This window comes from Stenella coeruleoalba, assembly GCF_951394435.1.
Source record: "Stenella coeruleoalba genome assembly, chromosome: 9".
Lineage (NCBI taxonomy): Eukaryota > Metazoa > Chordata > Mammalia > Artiodactyla > Delphinidae > Stenella > Stenella coeruleoalba.
Genome location: NC_137155.1, coordinates 13,326,948 through 13,343,765, shown reverse-complemented (window position 1 = coordinate 13,343,765; position 16,818 = coordinate 13,326,948). Strand labels below are relative to the sequence as shown.

At 46.0% G+C, this 16,818-nt stretch overlaps 1 protein-coding gene across 2 annotated transcripts in view; it reads left to right on the top strand.

Annotated features, from left to right (window-relative positions):
* The window catches only part of POU6F2 (POU class 6 homeobox 2), a 464,893-nt gene that overhangs the window by 425,806 nt on the left and 22,269 nt on the right, over positions 1–16,818 (top strand). For both annotated transcript variants that reach the window (XM_079931511.1, XM_079931510.1), the window contains one exon: positions 11,598–11,804. In XM_079931511.1, the coding sequence (XP_079787637.1) occupies positions 11,598–11,804 (207 nt within the window). The remainder of the gene's footprint in view (positions 1–11,597; positions 11,805–16,818) is intronic.

Here is a 16,818-nt window from a genome sequence, read left to right as displayed (position 1 = left end):
TCATTCCTACTCTGCCGTGGGAAGCGAGCAGTTTCAGTTGTGTTCTTGGGGACCAGATGTCCCGAGGGATTTTCTTCCCCCCTACCTCCCTCCACCGTAAATAACCCAGCCCTTATTAGGCCTTTTAGCTATCTTCTTTTTCTTTTTTTAAAATTTTATTTATTTATTTATTTTTGGCTGTGTTGGGTCTTCGTTTCTGTGCGAGGGCTTTCTCTAGTTGCGGCGAGTGGGGGCCACTCTTCATCGGGGTGCGCGGGCCTCTCATTGTCACAGCCTCTCGTTGTGGAACATGGGCTCCAGACACGCAGGCTCAGTAGTTGTGGCTCATGGGCCCAGTTGCTCCGCGGCATGTGGGATCTTCCCAGCCAGGGCTCGAACCTGTGTGCCCTGCATTGGCAGGCAGATTCTCAACCACTGCGCCACCAGGGAAGCCCCTTAGCTATCTTCGTTTTCACGATCAAAGTTATTTAACAACAAAATTTAGGATTGTCAGATATTTCTCAGACTCCCCAAATCTAGAACAGTGCCTGGCACATAATGGGCCCTCAGTAAATAGAATGTAGCGATCAAATGTTCATAATATTTGTCTTCTTCAAAAATCATTTTTAAAAACTAACACTTTTCAGGAGAATATAAGAACCTATTTCAATGAAGGGTGAATTCAGCCGTCCAATAACACATCTGAGTATTCAGTCAGTCCTCAGAAGGAGGGACCTCGGGAGATTCCCTCAAGTCATTGACAGTTACAGAAAAGAGCAGACAGGACTCCTGTCAACAGCAGGGGTTTTAGTGGTGTGTAAACGTCTGCTGTCTTGACCGTCTTCACTACTGGGAGCCTAGGCTTTCGTTTTCATTAGCAGGTTGCAGGTGCCATATTTGACGAGATATACAGAATGCTCCTATTAATCCAAAAGACAGGGTCTTCATGGGTTCAGATAGCTGGATAATTCCCCAGTCTTCTACAGTGGGAATGAGAGCAGCGTGGTGTGGCCCAGTGCTGGGCACTGGGATTTGCTGAGTGAGTGGTGGGTGAGTGAACATGTAAGTGATCAATTTGTACATGAGTAAATGCACAAATAACACGCCTAATTTTAAACCATTCAGAATAAAGCAGATAGAGACAGATAGGTTTGCCTACCTTTTCCAGGCAAAGTTGGAGGTGGGTTTTTTCCCCCTTTTGCTAGAAAATTGCATCTAAAATTCTGCCAATATGTCTGTATTATCCATTCACACAGGCATACTTTTAATATGCAAAGTATTAATATTTGTATAAACAACCAAACTCACATACTCCAAGCCTTTGGGTATATGCTAACCATATGCAATACATTTCCAAGGAGAAGACAGGCATAGAAGAAAGTGGCAAGCTCTCTGTCCATTTCCAAAAAGATCTCTCCAAATTCCACTTGCTTTGCCCAAGGAGAATTGCATTCGCGGTGAGAGTCTTGCTTACTTGCGTTTTGCTGGAAGAACCTCTTTTCATCACTGAGTATTTCTTTCCAATCACAGATGAAGCCAGTCAACCTTTGGTTCCAACATCATGCCCAGTGAAACCTTGAGCTAACGTTTAGCTAAATTTAGTCTCCCCTCTTCTGTCTTCCTCATCCCACCTTCTAGCTGCATAAAAAGTAAGCAGAGCAGTAAAGGAAAAACAATGCCATAGAGAAATCAAGAACCCCTAGATAATCCAAAGCTTGCCAATATGCTGTTCAGTGTAGTAAATACATAACTCAGGTATAATTTTAAAATTTGTGTTGATGGTGGGTCCCTATACTGTGTTTAAGAAAAGGATTCATTTCCTGGGCACCGATCCCCGTCCACCAGCAACTCCAGGAGAAAGCCATGCGGGCAGTTACGATGCCTCCTCACTTCTTTCTCATTTCCATGTAATATCAACTTGTATAAATTTAACTTAATCTTTTGATTATACTCTGGATCAAAGCTTTTGTTAACACTTGAGTGGGAACCCAAACAAAAGAGAAACTAGCAAATCTCACACATACAGTAAAATATTTAAGAACAGATATGATGCATCTTAAAATTTTTAATTAAAACAAACAAAACAAATGAAAAGCACTCCTCTCTAGAGTGTTGAGTTTGCCAGATTCAGTTGTAGTATTGTTGTAGTAGGAACTGTCCACTCTTCAGAACAGGGCTACAGCTGCTAACTTCATTTTGTCAAAGGACTCGAGAAAGATTCAGGTCCAGTAAGAATGATCATTGTATCGTTGAGTTGATCCTTGCCTGGGAGGCCTGTCAGTTCCCTGAGATGTGGAGTTCCTTCCATGATGTTTACTGCTAATGGGCTGCATAACTAGGGTTCATCCTGTGCTCCATAAGCAAACTGTTCCTGTAAAACACCTTTGGAATTGACATTATTCGTCCCATCTTACATCACTGAGATCTACTAGAATCCTTTCACCCCTGCCTCGTCATTTGTAAGTGGAAAACAAAGGCATACACATTAGATTTTTTTTCTTTCTCAACAATTAAACAAAAGACTGTTTTTGCAGTGTGTTTGGGAATTTGGGGTGAGTCTTGGGTTTCATTAAAGATGAGAGAGGAAATGGAGACCCATAAAAGCACATCATTACTATACCTTGGAAATACTGCTGATTACTAATGAGGATAATCTTGCTAACATAGCTGTCAAATGACCATGTTGAAGTGGTCCTGACCCTTCTGACCTACCTTCTCCTAGGTATCGTTCACTATTTTCTCCTTTGGCGTGCACCGGCTTTCCCTGTTAGATTTGTCAGGTGTTCAAAAGCTTCAGAAGAACTTCAGCGACTAAGGCGTTTCAATAGTATCCATTTTTAAGTCTGGAAACGTCAACAATCAGTGCTATAAATAGCAGCAGCTCCTACTTCTCAGAAATAAGCCAAATTCATAGTTTATGGGAAAATGTATATTCTGCTCACAGTTTTGAATTCTCCACCTCTGGTAGCTTGTTAAATTCTCTCCTCTTTCCTCTGTGTCCTCCTCTTGCTTCCGTTTCTCCTCTATTTTTCAAGCATCCTTAGCTAACAAAGTTGTGACACTGTGATGCACAAGATCTCCTTTTTCAGTGTTATTGATTGACCTTGATAATTAAGGTCAAGATGGTCCCCATTTGTACCTGCTTTTAAAATCAACAGATAGCAGTGGCTTAGAAAATACTCGCTGATATTCATGAATGAGGTCACGTTTAATTTAGCCAAGTTACTTAAATATAGGCCCAAAATGTTTAAATTTAAAAATGTAAAGGTCACATTTGACTTCCCTTGCACATGCAATGGTGAGTTAGCCCAGAGGAGTGGGAGACTGGGAGACATAAGTTTAAATTCCTTTATGCAGTAATTTATGATTATCAACCCCCTTCCCACATAAGTGGGGAAAGAGGGCAGAACTGTTACTTGGGGGACCTCAGCAGAGGCTCCCACTGTCCCTTTCAACCTTCCTGGTGGCCATAGGCCCTCCCCTCCTCCTGGATGAGAGCGAGGGATCTTGCCCCATGACTGCTTTTCAAGGAATACAGTCTCCTGTGGTCACTTTAAATTGCAAATAAGATGTCCAGTCCCCTGACAAAAATTAAAACTTGGAAACTAACAAATTTCGCCACCACCAGCGGTGCCAACTGGGCCTCCTTCCTGCTATTGCCACCGTGGAAAAGGATAACCCAGTCCCTCTTTCTTCCCCTATTGGAATGTCTCTCCTTTCCTCAGCCTGCAGACTCTATTTCTGACAGGTCAGGTTGAGGTGGGGAGAGGACAGATGGGGGGAGTAAGAATGGCCCCATTTTGCTGAGCACGATGGCTTCTGCTCTCTGGGCCGACAGGTGGCTCAAGCCAACTCTCGGGGGCACGCTCATGAGGTCTTCCCAGGCCCCGCTGGGACCTTCCAAGGGCACATCTTCCAGCTGCCCACTCCCCTCTCAGGGCTTGGTTTTCTCCAAGTCCACTCCTCAGGGCTGTCTCCGTGATGCTGTCCCAGTACCCATGGCTCAGGGGGTCCTCTGGGACAAGGATTTTAAACGGCTCCTACCCATGACAGTGAGTCCAGGGAAACACATGCATCTCACTTACATTAGGAGCGTAGCTGGTGCCAATGCACTGAAGCTCCGTTTCCTCTCTCTCTCTTCTTCCCCTGCTTCCTCTCCCTGCCTTTTTCTCTCCTCCCCTGTCAGCTCTTAAAGCCACTGCTTCTCACCTCTAGATTCTTCGGGTGTGTATACCCCAAATTGAGGAGACAGTACTTATTCAAGCGCTTTTATTAATGTTGAGCAGAGGAGAAAGCATCCCATGCCCCATCCCTGAGAGGGAGGAGGACGCGCAGAATTTCAAAAGTTCTCTTTATCTACCCTCGCCATGAGTGCCTGAGTTCTGGGATTATCTGACTGGTTTTCAGAAATGTCTTCTGTAAAAGCATGAAGATCTAGTCCCTCCTTGGGAGCGAAGCACCTATTGAATCTTGATGCCTCCACCAAAATTCCCAACTTTGCATTCTGTGACAAGACAAGAAAGATGCCACTGGTAAAGTCTTTTCATAGTGAAATTATAACATCCAGAAAAATTCAAAAAAAGCTTTTTTTCAACTTAGTGCAAAAACCCAGGAATTACCACAAAAGCATGTAAGAAAAATGAAGGTATGAACAAACATTTATGGCATACCTCTTTGATTGTTAGAGCACCGTGTTGGGTGCTTTGCATATGTTAACTTAATTAGTCAGCACAAGAACCTTATAAAGTGTACATTATTATTTCCATTTTATTGATGAGCAGACTGAGGTTCTAAGAGGTGAAATAATTCACCAACAGTTTCCCACTAGTTAGTGGCAAAGCCTAGACTTGAACCCAGCCAGTGGGGAGATTTTTTCCTCTCTCTCTCTGTATATTTCTCTCTTAAACATTATTAAGAAAAACTACCTTTAATGGCTTTTAAGAAGCTTTTAGGGGAGAGGATTTTTTACTGTCGTTATTGCTGTTTTTACAACATCAGTTTTCATGCAGATTATCCTTCTCATAATGTGAGTCAAAGTGACATTTTAAAGATCATGACACCTCCAATTCTTTACTCTTGTCTGTGAGTGTGTTTCTAAAGTTGAAGCCAAACAGTAGAGGGATCTTAATTCTAACTGACAGTGAGAAACATTGAGCAGGTGGTTATTCTCAGAGGTGGAATACTTATCTATACCCATAAAATAAGCATTAAAGCATACGCTGTAAAAAGCTCTTTCTCACAGTTACTCATTAAGAAATTGTGAGTCATCCATTTCTTGCCAGTAGGTCTAAGATAATTTGTCTCATGTCCTGGCCTTTAGTTATGCCACCTTCAGACACACCACCATTTCCTATGCCCATACCCTTGCCAGATATTATTAATCAATCAAGGCACTGTTTCTTCCTGAACCTGGAACCTCCAGAGCTCCAGGAAGCCATGGCCAGTTGATTGGTATTGCCTGCAAGATTAAATCTGTTTGTCCTTTGTTGAGTGTCTTCCTCTAATTCAACTCTTTCATCTGCTTATCCTCATGCCTTTACTATCTCTGGTTCAGGTTCTCCAATAGAAACCCTCTAAATATTCACACTTCCATCTTGGACGCAGCTATGTGCAAGAAGGCACTAGATTGCATGTCACAAAAATAAATTTTGTTTGGGAAATGGTTGCATTCTCCTACTCTTCCTGGATCAACATCCTAATCAGAGCTGCCAACATAACTCTAAGTGAGTTTAACCTTAAACCTGGGAGCCCATGAGACTGAAATGAACGTATTATATAAAGGAGACAAAAATCCTCCCTTGGAGGAAGAGAGAACAGTGACTGTGACCAGACCAGAAAGCGAGGGGAAGAAGACTGGTGATGGCTTACTGCCAGCTCCTCGGCTCTCAGAGGCTAGAAGCTCTGTGTTCGAGAATGGACACAGTAATGCCCCGTGTGAACAAAAGCCTCTTGACCAGAAACTTGAGGTTACACAAATACTGGGCAAAGAATCGCCTCTGCTGATGGACTGAAAGCCCTGCAAAGTCACCGATTTCCAGCATTGACAGGTTTCGTCTTAAAGATATGTGCAACAGAATTACTTGTCACATTGACATCTGTAATCACATTCTCCGTGGCAGAGTTTAACAGCATGTCATAGACTATTATGACATGTGGTGCGTCAGACAACTTGTCTGGTTGCCCTGGGCTTCTGTGATACCACCCTCAACTGCTGCTGATGACACCTACATGCCAGCAGTGAATAAATTCAGCACCCGTTCACCTCCATCAGTCATAAGTCGTCCCTACTGAATACCTCAACTAGACTGAGGTCCACACGGGCATCGTAATGATCACATGGTAACCCAAGGCGTTCCGTGGCTCTGAATCGCTGGGGGTTGCCACAATCACAAGGTAGTCTTTATGGTGGGTTAAATTATAATTACTCCTGAATAACGATAGCGCACTGAAACATAACATAAGCCACCTTCATTCTTATGGAAATAGGGAGACGTGCTAATGAACGCTAGTAATCACTTTAGTGATTGTTTTTAGTTGCTCTTACAACACGGACTTTATTCTCCATTGCAGTTTATGCTCTTAACTCCTATAAGCAAAGAGACAAGTGAACGTGAACTGCAACAACCAAATAAGTCCCCTGTCAGAGAGGCTGGAACTCTTCTAGGTAACAGATTATCATTACAATACCATCTTCCTGGTTAAAGCGTTCATCAGAGATGAATCATTACCCTCGGAGTCGGGGCAAAGACAGAGGGGATCATTGCAAACGATGCCTGTGCTATTTGCTGTGGGATTGATGGGGCAGTAACTTGACTCAAAATTTTCTAATGTTGCAACCTAGGCATAAAATAGGCCATGCTTTTTGAACTGAAGTGGAAGGCAACGAATCAAGCAACCCCTGTATGAAGGATTCATTGAAGCCTTTTGCTTCACACTTGGATGACTACAGTAGCATCCTAGCGACTGATCTCCTGGTCTGTAGTCTCTCGACACTCTAGTCCATTCTCGCCACATGGTCACATTCCCAGCTGAAACAGCTCCATTTCAGTACCCTTCCCCACGGCCCCCCTCAAAAACCATTCATCGGAATCTCTTGCCTGGAGGGAATTTGACCCTTCCAGGCCGACCTGTCACTTGCCCAATGTCTGAACCCTCTTTTGCCTGCAAACTAGTTAACTCGCCACCGCCATGTTTCTCACCTCTTGTTTGGAATGGATTCTCTGTCTTGCCAAATCCTCACCTAACCTCCAAGACCCATGTTCTGCCCCCATCTCTTCTATGAAGTCTTCCAAGCCATCCATCTTCATCTTTCTTCCTCTGAACTCACTCATTCGGACCCAGTATTTTTCTGAGCACTGACCACATGAGTAGAGAGATTTTTATCAGATAGTCCTTGCCACGCGTTTGGTGTATATCATTTCTCCGTTGGATTGTTAGAATATTTGCATGTGACGTGCCTGTCTCATTGCCCCCTCCCCTGCCCCAGTTGGATCTTCCTGGTGCCTTATATAGAGAAGGGTCTGCAGGTACCAGACTGCTCTGCCAGAGTCCTCAGCATCTCAGGAGAGCTGGAATTTGTCTTGCGTGTCCAGTGCCTGCATCCGGAGTCCCAGCGTAGTGGCCTTGTTTGCTCAGTGACATGCCCTTCCATCAGGACGTCTCCTTGCAGTAAACCCCTAGCTCTGGGAACCAGAAAATCAAACTCCAAAAGCTAGTCCCAGAACTACAAGTGTTTTAAAAGCGGCCTCTTTCTATCTTTGCCCTCAAATCGCCTTTTCAAACCTCAGTTTTGATTTCCTGATATAGTCGCAACATGTGTAGATGCAAATATTTCCCTTGAATAGCGAAAGGCCTTTCATTTAAAATCTGAGTTTCCCAGGTCAAAGAGCCTCCCGCCTTGCTGCCTGGATTCCTCTCATTTCCTTGTTGGAAGTCAGAGTCCAAGGAGGAGTTTCCGTGCGACCTATGGAAGCGCTGAAAGGCATCGGAGCCACCTAAGCAAAATTGGCACATCTGACAAGTTTTCAACAACACAGTGTGTGACCGTCTCCACACTTGGATACGTGGGAGCAAATGAAAATGGGCGAGTTGTAAGGCATTGGGGAATATTAGAAAATTCCCCACAGAGCACTGCCACGTGTTTGACGTGCTGAGATGATGATCCCAACTCCCCTGAGAGAGGAACAAAAATGAAAAATGCTCAACTTCACGGAAGCCTTCCTGACTTTAGAATCACCCTTCCTGCCCTGCCACCTCGCAGGCACAACGTTCCTATGAAAGTGTTCCCTCCATCAGGCCGTTGCAGGTCCCTCTGGCTCTGACACTAGCGCTGTCCTGCTCTCTGTAAGTGATGCTAGGGCCCAGGAAAGAAGAGAGGAACGAAGGGAGGGGACACAAAAAGTGGCGCCATGTTTTAATGTCACCGTGCAGTATTGGCAAGTGAGGCAGCACCTGGGGAAGAGGCTGGTGAGATGTTCGCGTTTGCCGTTCTTCTTCTCTCCACCCAGAACGCAGGCACAGCCTCTCATTACCGCCAGGTGAGCACCGACTCGTGTCAATCTTCTCGGGAGCAGGAAGCCTCGCCTGCATCACAGTGTGTTCTGTAGCTGTCAGGCGCCTTGCCTCCCTCTGAAGCCTTCTCCCAGGCTAAACACGCTGACATCCTGCCTAAAATAGAACCCGCAACCCTGCCACCTAAATGAATCCAGCTTCCTTCTGTAGGCTTTCAACTGGGCCCAATCAGGTGGAGCAGGGCTTCCCAGGCCCAAGATACGAGGAAGCCAGAGGCGATGGGTCAGCCTCTGAGCTTTCACAGTGCACTGGGGGCAAAGGGGGTTGTGTCTTTCATGGTGCAAATGAGGAACGCGGAAGTAGCCAGCGTCAGAGTAGGACAAGGAGCCTGCTCCCCAGGCCTCCCCGCCATTGCCTGTGGGGTCACAGGAACAGCCTTTGCATCTTGGGATGCCTAATGCAAGACCAGTCATCAATAAAGTACTTACGTGCCCTGATCTATTGACGTGGACGCCTCCTGTCCTTGCGGCACGGATGGGACACGCTCGTGGCCAGTGCTGCTGGGGGGACAGCGCAGGCCTGCTCAGTGAGGCTGCGGAGCTGCGGACTCCCTGCGGGACCGCTGACCACTCTCACCTAATTACTTGACCTCTATCGGCAGCCATTGACAGCTGCCGTGGAGACTAGATATTCGCACAGTTCCTTCATTAGCGCCTTCCCACAGGGGCTTTTGTGGTAGAAACACGGCCTGCTAAGTGAGGAGGGGGGCGTCTCTCCATCCTGATCTTTGGCACTGAATCCTGTGGTTTCGCAGGTCCTCTGCAGTGCCAGTTGTATCTGGAATCCAAGGGACAGCTGAGTCTGGAAACCATGCCTTCCAAAGACAGTTATTGAGAAGCTGCATTCAAAGCCCTGCTTGGGGTACTGTGGGCATAGAAAACGGTATCGTTTATAAACTTAGTCTACAATTTCCCATCTGGTGGGAAATTGCGAACAGGATGCAGGGCCTTTCCTAAGAGCAGGTGCCCTCCTGTGTCCTCCCTGTGGTAGGAGCCAGGTGACATTTAGAAAGTGAGCACATGGGGGGCCAGACCTGGACTCCAGCTCTGCCACTTGCAAACTCCTCCCTGACCCTCCACTGTTTCATCAAGTAACAAGGGGCAGGACTAGGGCCCACAGGACTGAGCTGTTGTGAGAATGTGGAATGAATGGAAACCGTATCCACGAAAGCACTTCCTAAGGCAGTATTATTAATGTGTCGCGGTGGCCCCTAGGCCAAGTCACCACAGTTCACATCTGGGAAGCGGCCCTGGAAGACGACCAGCAGAGCAGAGCTGCGTAACCACCCTGTGGTACCTGGAGGGAAAGCGTGCAACCCAAGCTCCACAGCTTTCCCCAGGAGAGTCCATGACATTGGGAAACGGAGATCACATTTTCTTTATTTACAGATCAGATTTTTGTTTTTCTCCCTAACCCAAAGCAAGCTTACAGATTAGATTTGTCCGTGTCGGTGGACAGGGACAAACGTGGTCCACAAATGTGTTCAGTGTTTCCAGATCTTATAAATGCCTCAGCTCATGCTCCCTTTCTCCGTAACATGGTGCTCGGATCCAGCCAGGCCTCTCCGCACCATCCCTTCACGGAAGACAGAGGCTATCAGATGCAAAGGACAGCCTTCCCCTACCTGCCACAGAAGCCTTGGCCTGCTAACCTTTAGGGCCACTTTAAAACACATCATTTAAAATGCACTTTTAGGACTTCCCTGGTGGTGCAGCAGTTAAGAATCCGCCTGCCAATGCAGGGGACATGGGTTCAATCCCTGGTCCGGGAAGATCCCATATGCCACAGAGCAGCTAAGCCTGTGTGCCACAACTACTGAGCCTGTGCTCTAGAGCCCACGAGCCACAACTACTGAGCCCACACGCCACAACTACTGAAGACCATGCACCTAGGGCCCATGCTCTGCGACAAGAGAAACCATTGCAATGGGAAGCCCACACACCACAACGAAGAGTAGCCCCCGCTTGCCGCAACTAGAGAAAGCCTGCATGCAGCAATGAAGATCCAACGCAGCCAAACATTAATTAATTAATTAATGTAATTAAATCTATTTTAAAAACTAAATGAAAAATAAAATGCACTTTTAAAACATTTTCAGCCCTCGGTAGTCATTTCACCTCTATTTTGAGTTTCAAATATTCGTTTATGACCCCAGTTCTCTCCAGCCTTCAGAAAGCTTAGGCTCCTTGACAATGCTGTAGAGGAGGTGGCAGCGCTGGGAATGGACTCCTGTGTCCCTGACTCCAGGACCCAGGCTCTCAACCACTGTGAGCACCAGGGTGCTGCTGGGGCACCGTCGTCCCGCTGGGGTGTCAGGGAGCTGGCCCCCGACCTTGAGAGAGTTACAGAATGTCGGGGAAGGCAAGGAGCGATGGAAACTGCAGGGGAGACCCGAGCAAAGGAGAGGATGGAAGGGAGCACACTGTGTGTGAGGGGCCCTGTGGGGAAGGGGTGCGGCTTCCCAGCCAGACGAGGGCCTGCAGTGCGTGAGGAGTCTATCCCTTGCTTCGGAGACAGAGCAGGTATCTGTGCTACCCTGGCAGAGTTCACATGCTTCTGCCCTCACTGATGCTTGATTTTTTTTTTTTTTAATTTTTATTTTATATTGGAGTAAAGTTGATTTGCAGTGTTGTGCTAGATTCAAGTGTACAGCAAAGTGGTTCATATACATACACATGTATCTGTTCTTTTTCAGATTCTTTTCCCACATAGGTTATTACACAGTGTTGAGTAGAGTTCCCTGTGGTGTACAGCAGGTCCTTGTCAATTATTTTATATATAGTAGTGTGTATCTGTTCGCCCATAATTTTATTTTTATATAAGATATTTTCCCCTTCCCTCCACGCACTCGGTCCATGTGTGTTTCTCCTTCAGATGCTCATATCCTCTGCCACTTTCTTCCACACCCGCATCTCCGGATCTGTTCAAGGATTATGAACCGGCTCTCAGGGAGCCTCTGATAGAGGCCGGGGCATGAGTGGTCTTCAGGTGCATGTGCAGACCCTGAACAGAGCCCAGAACCTCACCTGTGGGCCTGTCTCTTGCAGATTATTGGGACCATTCCTCTGATGCCGAACCCGGGGCCGTCAAGCCAAGCAGCGAGCGGCACTCAGGGCCTTCAGGTGCAGCCGATCACCCCCCAGCTCCTGACCAACGCCCAGGGCCAGATCATCGCCACGGTCATCGGGAACCAGATCCTGCCAGTGATCAACACCCAGGGCATCACGCTCTCCCCCATCAAGCCCGGTCAGCAGGTAAAGGCTCCGTGTCCAGGCAGCTGTGGCTACCTGGACACCTCTCCTGGCCGCCCTTCTTCTGTTTCTTTTCAATGAAAAGTCATTTTTAAATTAGAAGATATTTAATCCCACTAATCCTAACATATCAATACTTACAAAAAGGCAAGTAGCTTTATTCTTCATTATTAGTGAATATGGGTGATAACTATTAAATAGCTGCTAATCTACAAATATGAATATATTCAATTATAACAGAGACAATGGCCTAAAATTCAACAGATATGTGTTCTTATGTATCTCTGCTTAGCTGACACTTAACTTTCAATTTTCAAAGTGGTCAAGAAGAAACCAAGACCAGTTATGTCTTAACTGTAAAGGGGAAAAAAAAAAAGTATTAAACACCAAGCAGTCCCAACCTGATGCTTCTGAGAATGCTGCCTACACATTAGGGAGTGGGGGCTTCCCTGGTGGCGCAGTGGTTAAAAAAATCTGCCTGCCAATGCAGGGGACACGGGTTCGATCCCTGGTCCAGGAGGATCCCACATGTCGCGGAGCAACTAAGCTTGTGCGCCACAACTACTGAGCCTGTGCTCTAGAGCCCACAGGCCACAACTGCTGAGCCCACGTGCCACAGCTATGGAAGCCTAGAGCCCGTGCTCTGGAACAAGAGAAGCCACTGCAATGAGAAGCCCGCGCACCACAATAAAGACTAGCCCCCGCTCGCTGCAACTAGAGAAAGCCCGCGTGCAGCGGTGAAGGCCCAACACAGCCAAAAATTAATTAATTAATTAATTTTAAAAAAGTAACTATCTTTAAAAAAAAAATTAGGGAAAGAAAAATAGGAAGTTCCAACTGGTAGAATTTCATTAAAACCATGACAATCCAGTTCATTTTTTCCATTCAAATATCAATCAAGCACTTTCCTGTATGTTATACTAGAAGCTGGGTACACAGCTCTGAATAAGAGAGACGTGGTCCCTGACCTCATGGAACTTCTGATTAATTCAACAAACCTTTTTTGATAACCCACTCTACAGCAGGCCCCTGCTTAATAAGAAACAGGGGTAAAAGAGTGACGCTTTCTGGTCTTAAAGGAGCTTGTAGAGGACACAGGTACATGAGCACAGTCCCTCTGTGCAATAAAACAATGTCCTGGGACCTCCCTGGCGGTCCAGTGGTTAGGACTCTGTGCTTCCACTGCAGGGGGCCCGGGTTCGATCCACTGCAGGGGGCCCGGTAAGGGGATTAAGATCCCATAAGCCATGCAGTATGGCCATAAATAAGTAAGTAAATAAATAAATAAACAAGCAAATAAATAAATAAACCAGAATGTGCTGTAACAGGACAGATGCGCACAAAGTTTAGTATCATCACAGAGATGGGAGTGACCAACTTTGTCTAGCGAGTTTTGAGTCCTCACAGAGAAAATGGTTTGGAACTGAGTCTTGATGGTTGAGTAGGAGTCAACCAGGTAAATGATGGGTCAACAACATTCCAGGCAGTGGAACCAGCAGGCACAGAAGCAGGGAAACGTGAAGGAGGACGGAGTGTTGAGAAACAGAAGGAAGGTTCCTGTGATTGGAATGTAGAGGAAGTCTGAGGACAGGCATGGAAGGGGCTTCATATTCAAACTGAAAAGGATGGGCTTTGTCCCTGTGTGATTTGAACACATTACACATCATCTTTGTGCCTTGGTTTTCTCATCTGTAAAATGGGGAAATGCCAGCACCTACCTCACACAGCAGTTGGGAGGCCTCTCTTACTCCTGCTGGTTCTCGCTCTGAATCTAAACCACTGCCTGGGGAGCCACGGTCCCCACCACCCTCTTCTTCCTCAGCTTCCTCTCAGGCAGTGGGACGACAGTCCCTGACGAATGTATCGTGAGGACTTCCACCCTCACGCCTTGCCCCCGTCTCTCAGCTGTTTTCTTTCTTTTACTATTTACAAGATTCCATTGTATTCTCTACCTTCTAAATAGTTCCCCCAAGGGACTTCCCTGGCGGTCCAGTGGTTAAGACTCCGCGCTCCCAATGCAGGGGGTGCAGGTTCGATCCCCGGTTGGGGAACTAAGATCCCGCATGTCACGTGGTCAATAAATAAATAAATAAATAGTTCCCCCAAATAAGGCAAGATTCTCCATGTTTCACTGGCTTTTTAATGCCTAGTTCCGTCTGTTCAAACTTATGTTCAAAATTATCTCTGGGGGTGGAAATGAGAAGATCAACCTTTTTTCATACAATCTGCTAAGAACTGTTTTCTGTCAGCAAAGCCAAGTTGTAAATTGCCAAGAAGATGAGGATTATTTAGATATCCACAACATTTAATACAAAGTAGCTCTCACTCTCACCTTGAATTTCTAAGGAGGGTGTGTGGGTGATAGACCATCGCTGTTACATAAGATGACAGCTCTAGATTTGGGGTAGTACAGTTTCCATCCAGAAGGACCTAACCAAGAAACGGCAAGTAAGAGGTGGGTGTGGTGTCACTCCTCAAATCGTCGCCCACAATCAACATCATGAATCCATTTCCACAGTCTCTCCCGTGAGCACAGATGCACCTCAGAAGCTTCCTCACAGCACCTGTTGGCCCCTGGAACGAAACCTCATTACCATGGTGGGAACGTCTCATCCTCTGAAGGTCTAATCACCATCGTCCTTGTCACTGTAGAATCAGACATCTAGCAACTGGGAAGAAACAGCCAGCCTCTAGGGGATGTGCCTTGCACCTCCAACTCGTGTCGCTTACAACCAGCCTCCCAGAGAGCAAGACTCAACTTGCACGTATAGAAGCGTGCATCTCTCATATATGTACGTGCTGAGAGGAAACGTGTGCACGGCTGAAAAGAGTGACATGCAGACCTTCCTGAATCCTCAAGTCGCGGCAGAGGCCCATGGGCCCATCCCGTTGTTCAAGGCATGTGCCAGTGGTCTATCCAAGTACCAGAAAGATCAAGGGAACCGTTGAGGAAGCTGGTGAGAAATGTCAGGAAAATTGCAGCAATTAGATGAATGACTATTACTGTTTCTTGGCATCAGCTCTGATTGAAACACCTTGGAATGTGTAGTAAAGTTAACAAGTTGGGTGAATCGACAGGAAATGCTCAAGTCTGAGTCCCAGATATAAAAGTGGGGGTTCTGAGGAGAATGGATCATAAAATGCCCAGAGTCCAAAAGTAAAAAGCTCACAACTGGAGGTATAAGGATAGTGGTCTTCAATTTTTTTCTTTAAATATTACCCTTTACATTGAAGAAGTATAATATGGACAGCCACTAAAAAATAAAGGATTTCTATCGTACAGTAGAGAAGTTTCTCAGTTTATTTTTTTCATGTGATTTATGACAAATGCTTGATCTCACAAGAGCATAGCTCCAACAGTAAAATATGTCATAAATTACAGGAGCAGAGAGTTCCCTAACTCATACTCAGAGGTCCAGTTTTATGGAGTGAAGTACAGAGCTCTTGGGCCAGACGACATGGGGTGATTTGTTTTAATTTAATAAAAGTAATTGCATCTTTAATTTTTACACCTGCCTGCCACTAGTTAGAAGAGCCTGAATAAAATCTGAGTGAAGAGTCAACCAGTCTTGATGATGACTTATTCCAGTGATGAAAGATTGAGAACCTGCAACATTATCATCTGAAATACAAACAGTATTTTTTTTTTAATATATACCAGGATCTGATAGCCCTAGATATCACATCAGAGATCCTTGGTGAGCAATGCAAGACAATAAGAGTGAGAAAAGGACTAGATAAAAATGAGAGACAGAGAGAGAGAGGGGAGTATCTTTCTGTGCATGAAACAAATTACTTAATACAGAATAGTTGGCGGGAGCTCAACTATTCCCTCCATGGGACTCTGCAGCTTCAAAAGTCAGAGTCACCCAGGTGCCCGGGGTTTGCTCTTACTATCCTGTGACTGTGAATTAATGATTTCTTCATGAGCAGCACAGACATCATTTTGTGTATATTTATTCTTCCTCTGACTAAATCCCAACAAAAGTTAATGGGAGGGGTTTTTTTTTAGTGTCATTAAGGAAATAGAGACATTTGAAAGGGAAAATGTTCTAATTTGTAAAATCAAAGCATTGAAATTTTTCAAAAATTAAATACCGTAGCTGTAATGCTTGGAGACTACCACCCATGAAGGCACTCAATTGTTCTTCAAACTGTAATCTTGATGCCAATAGGAAGACAAAGCAAAGTGGTTTATTTCACCTAGCTCTCTAAAATGCCATATGATTCTCCAAATCCGTCCATTTTTTTCAAGTAAAAAAAACGTACTCACTTCCCTGTTTTTCCCCAGCCCTTACCTGAATCAGTAGTGCCCAGTTTTTTTTTGGAGCCCCCCAGAATGAGACACACACGAGGCATTTCCACCCACAAGGGATCTAAAATAGCGTAGGGGTTTCCTGGACGGATGAAATGTGTGTCAGTGACCCCAATACAAAACAGATCTTTGACCTTCCAGCCACATATCTGGGCATCTCACCTCTATGGTCTCCCCTTATCCCCCCGCTGCTGAGCTCAGCTGACACGGGGCAGGCTCCCTGCACACCCTGTGCCCCTGGCCTGGAATGCCTCTCCCACCTCCTGTGTCTGGGAAGCTCCCGCCACTGTCCCTCTGCCCAGGATCCCTCCTTTGTGAAGCTTGCCTGTGTCATTCCCTCACCTCTGACTTCCCCTTGCTCCGTTCACTGTCATCAACCTGTACTGTCACTATGAGTCTGTACCTGAAAGGAGGCTGAGACCAGACTGATTCAGCCTTGCTCAGGACCCCGCCCATGCTGGGTGCTCCGTCCGTCATGTTCAAATTTAATTGTTGCCAAAGCATAGTGTTTCCTTGTCCGGGACGCCGGATCCCAGAGCCACGCTCCCAGGAGAGCGCAGCCCAGGCCCTTCTGTGGCTTTCCAATTCTGTGTCTTCTGCATTTTGCAGTATGTTCCAAATGAGCACCTGCCGGCAGCCTGGGGATACCTTCCACACAGCGCTGTCTTCTCTAGTTCTCTTTTCTCTCTGTCAAGCCCTTCC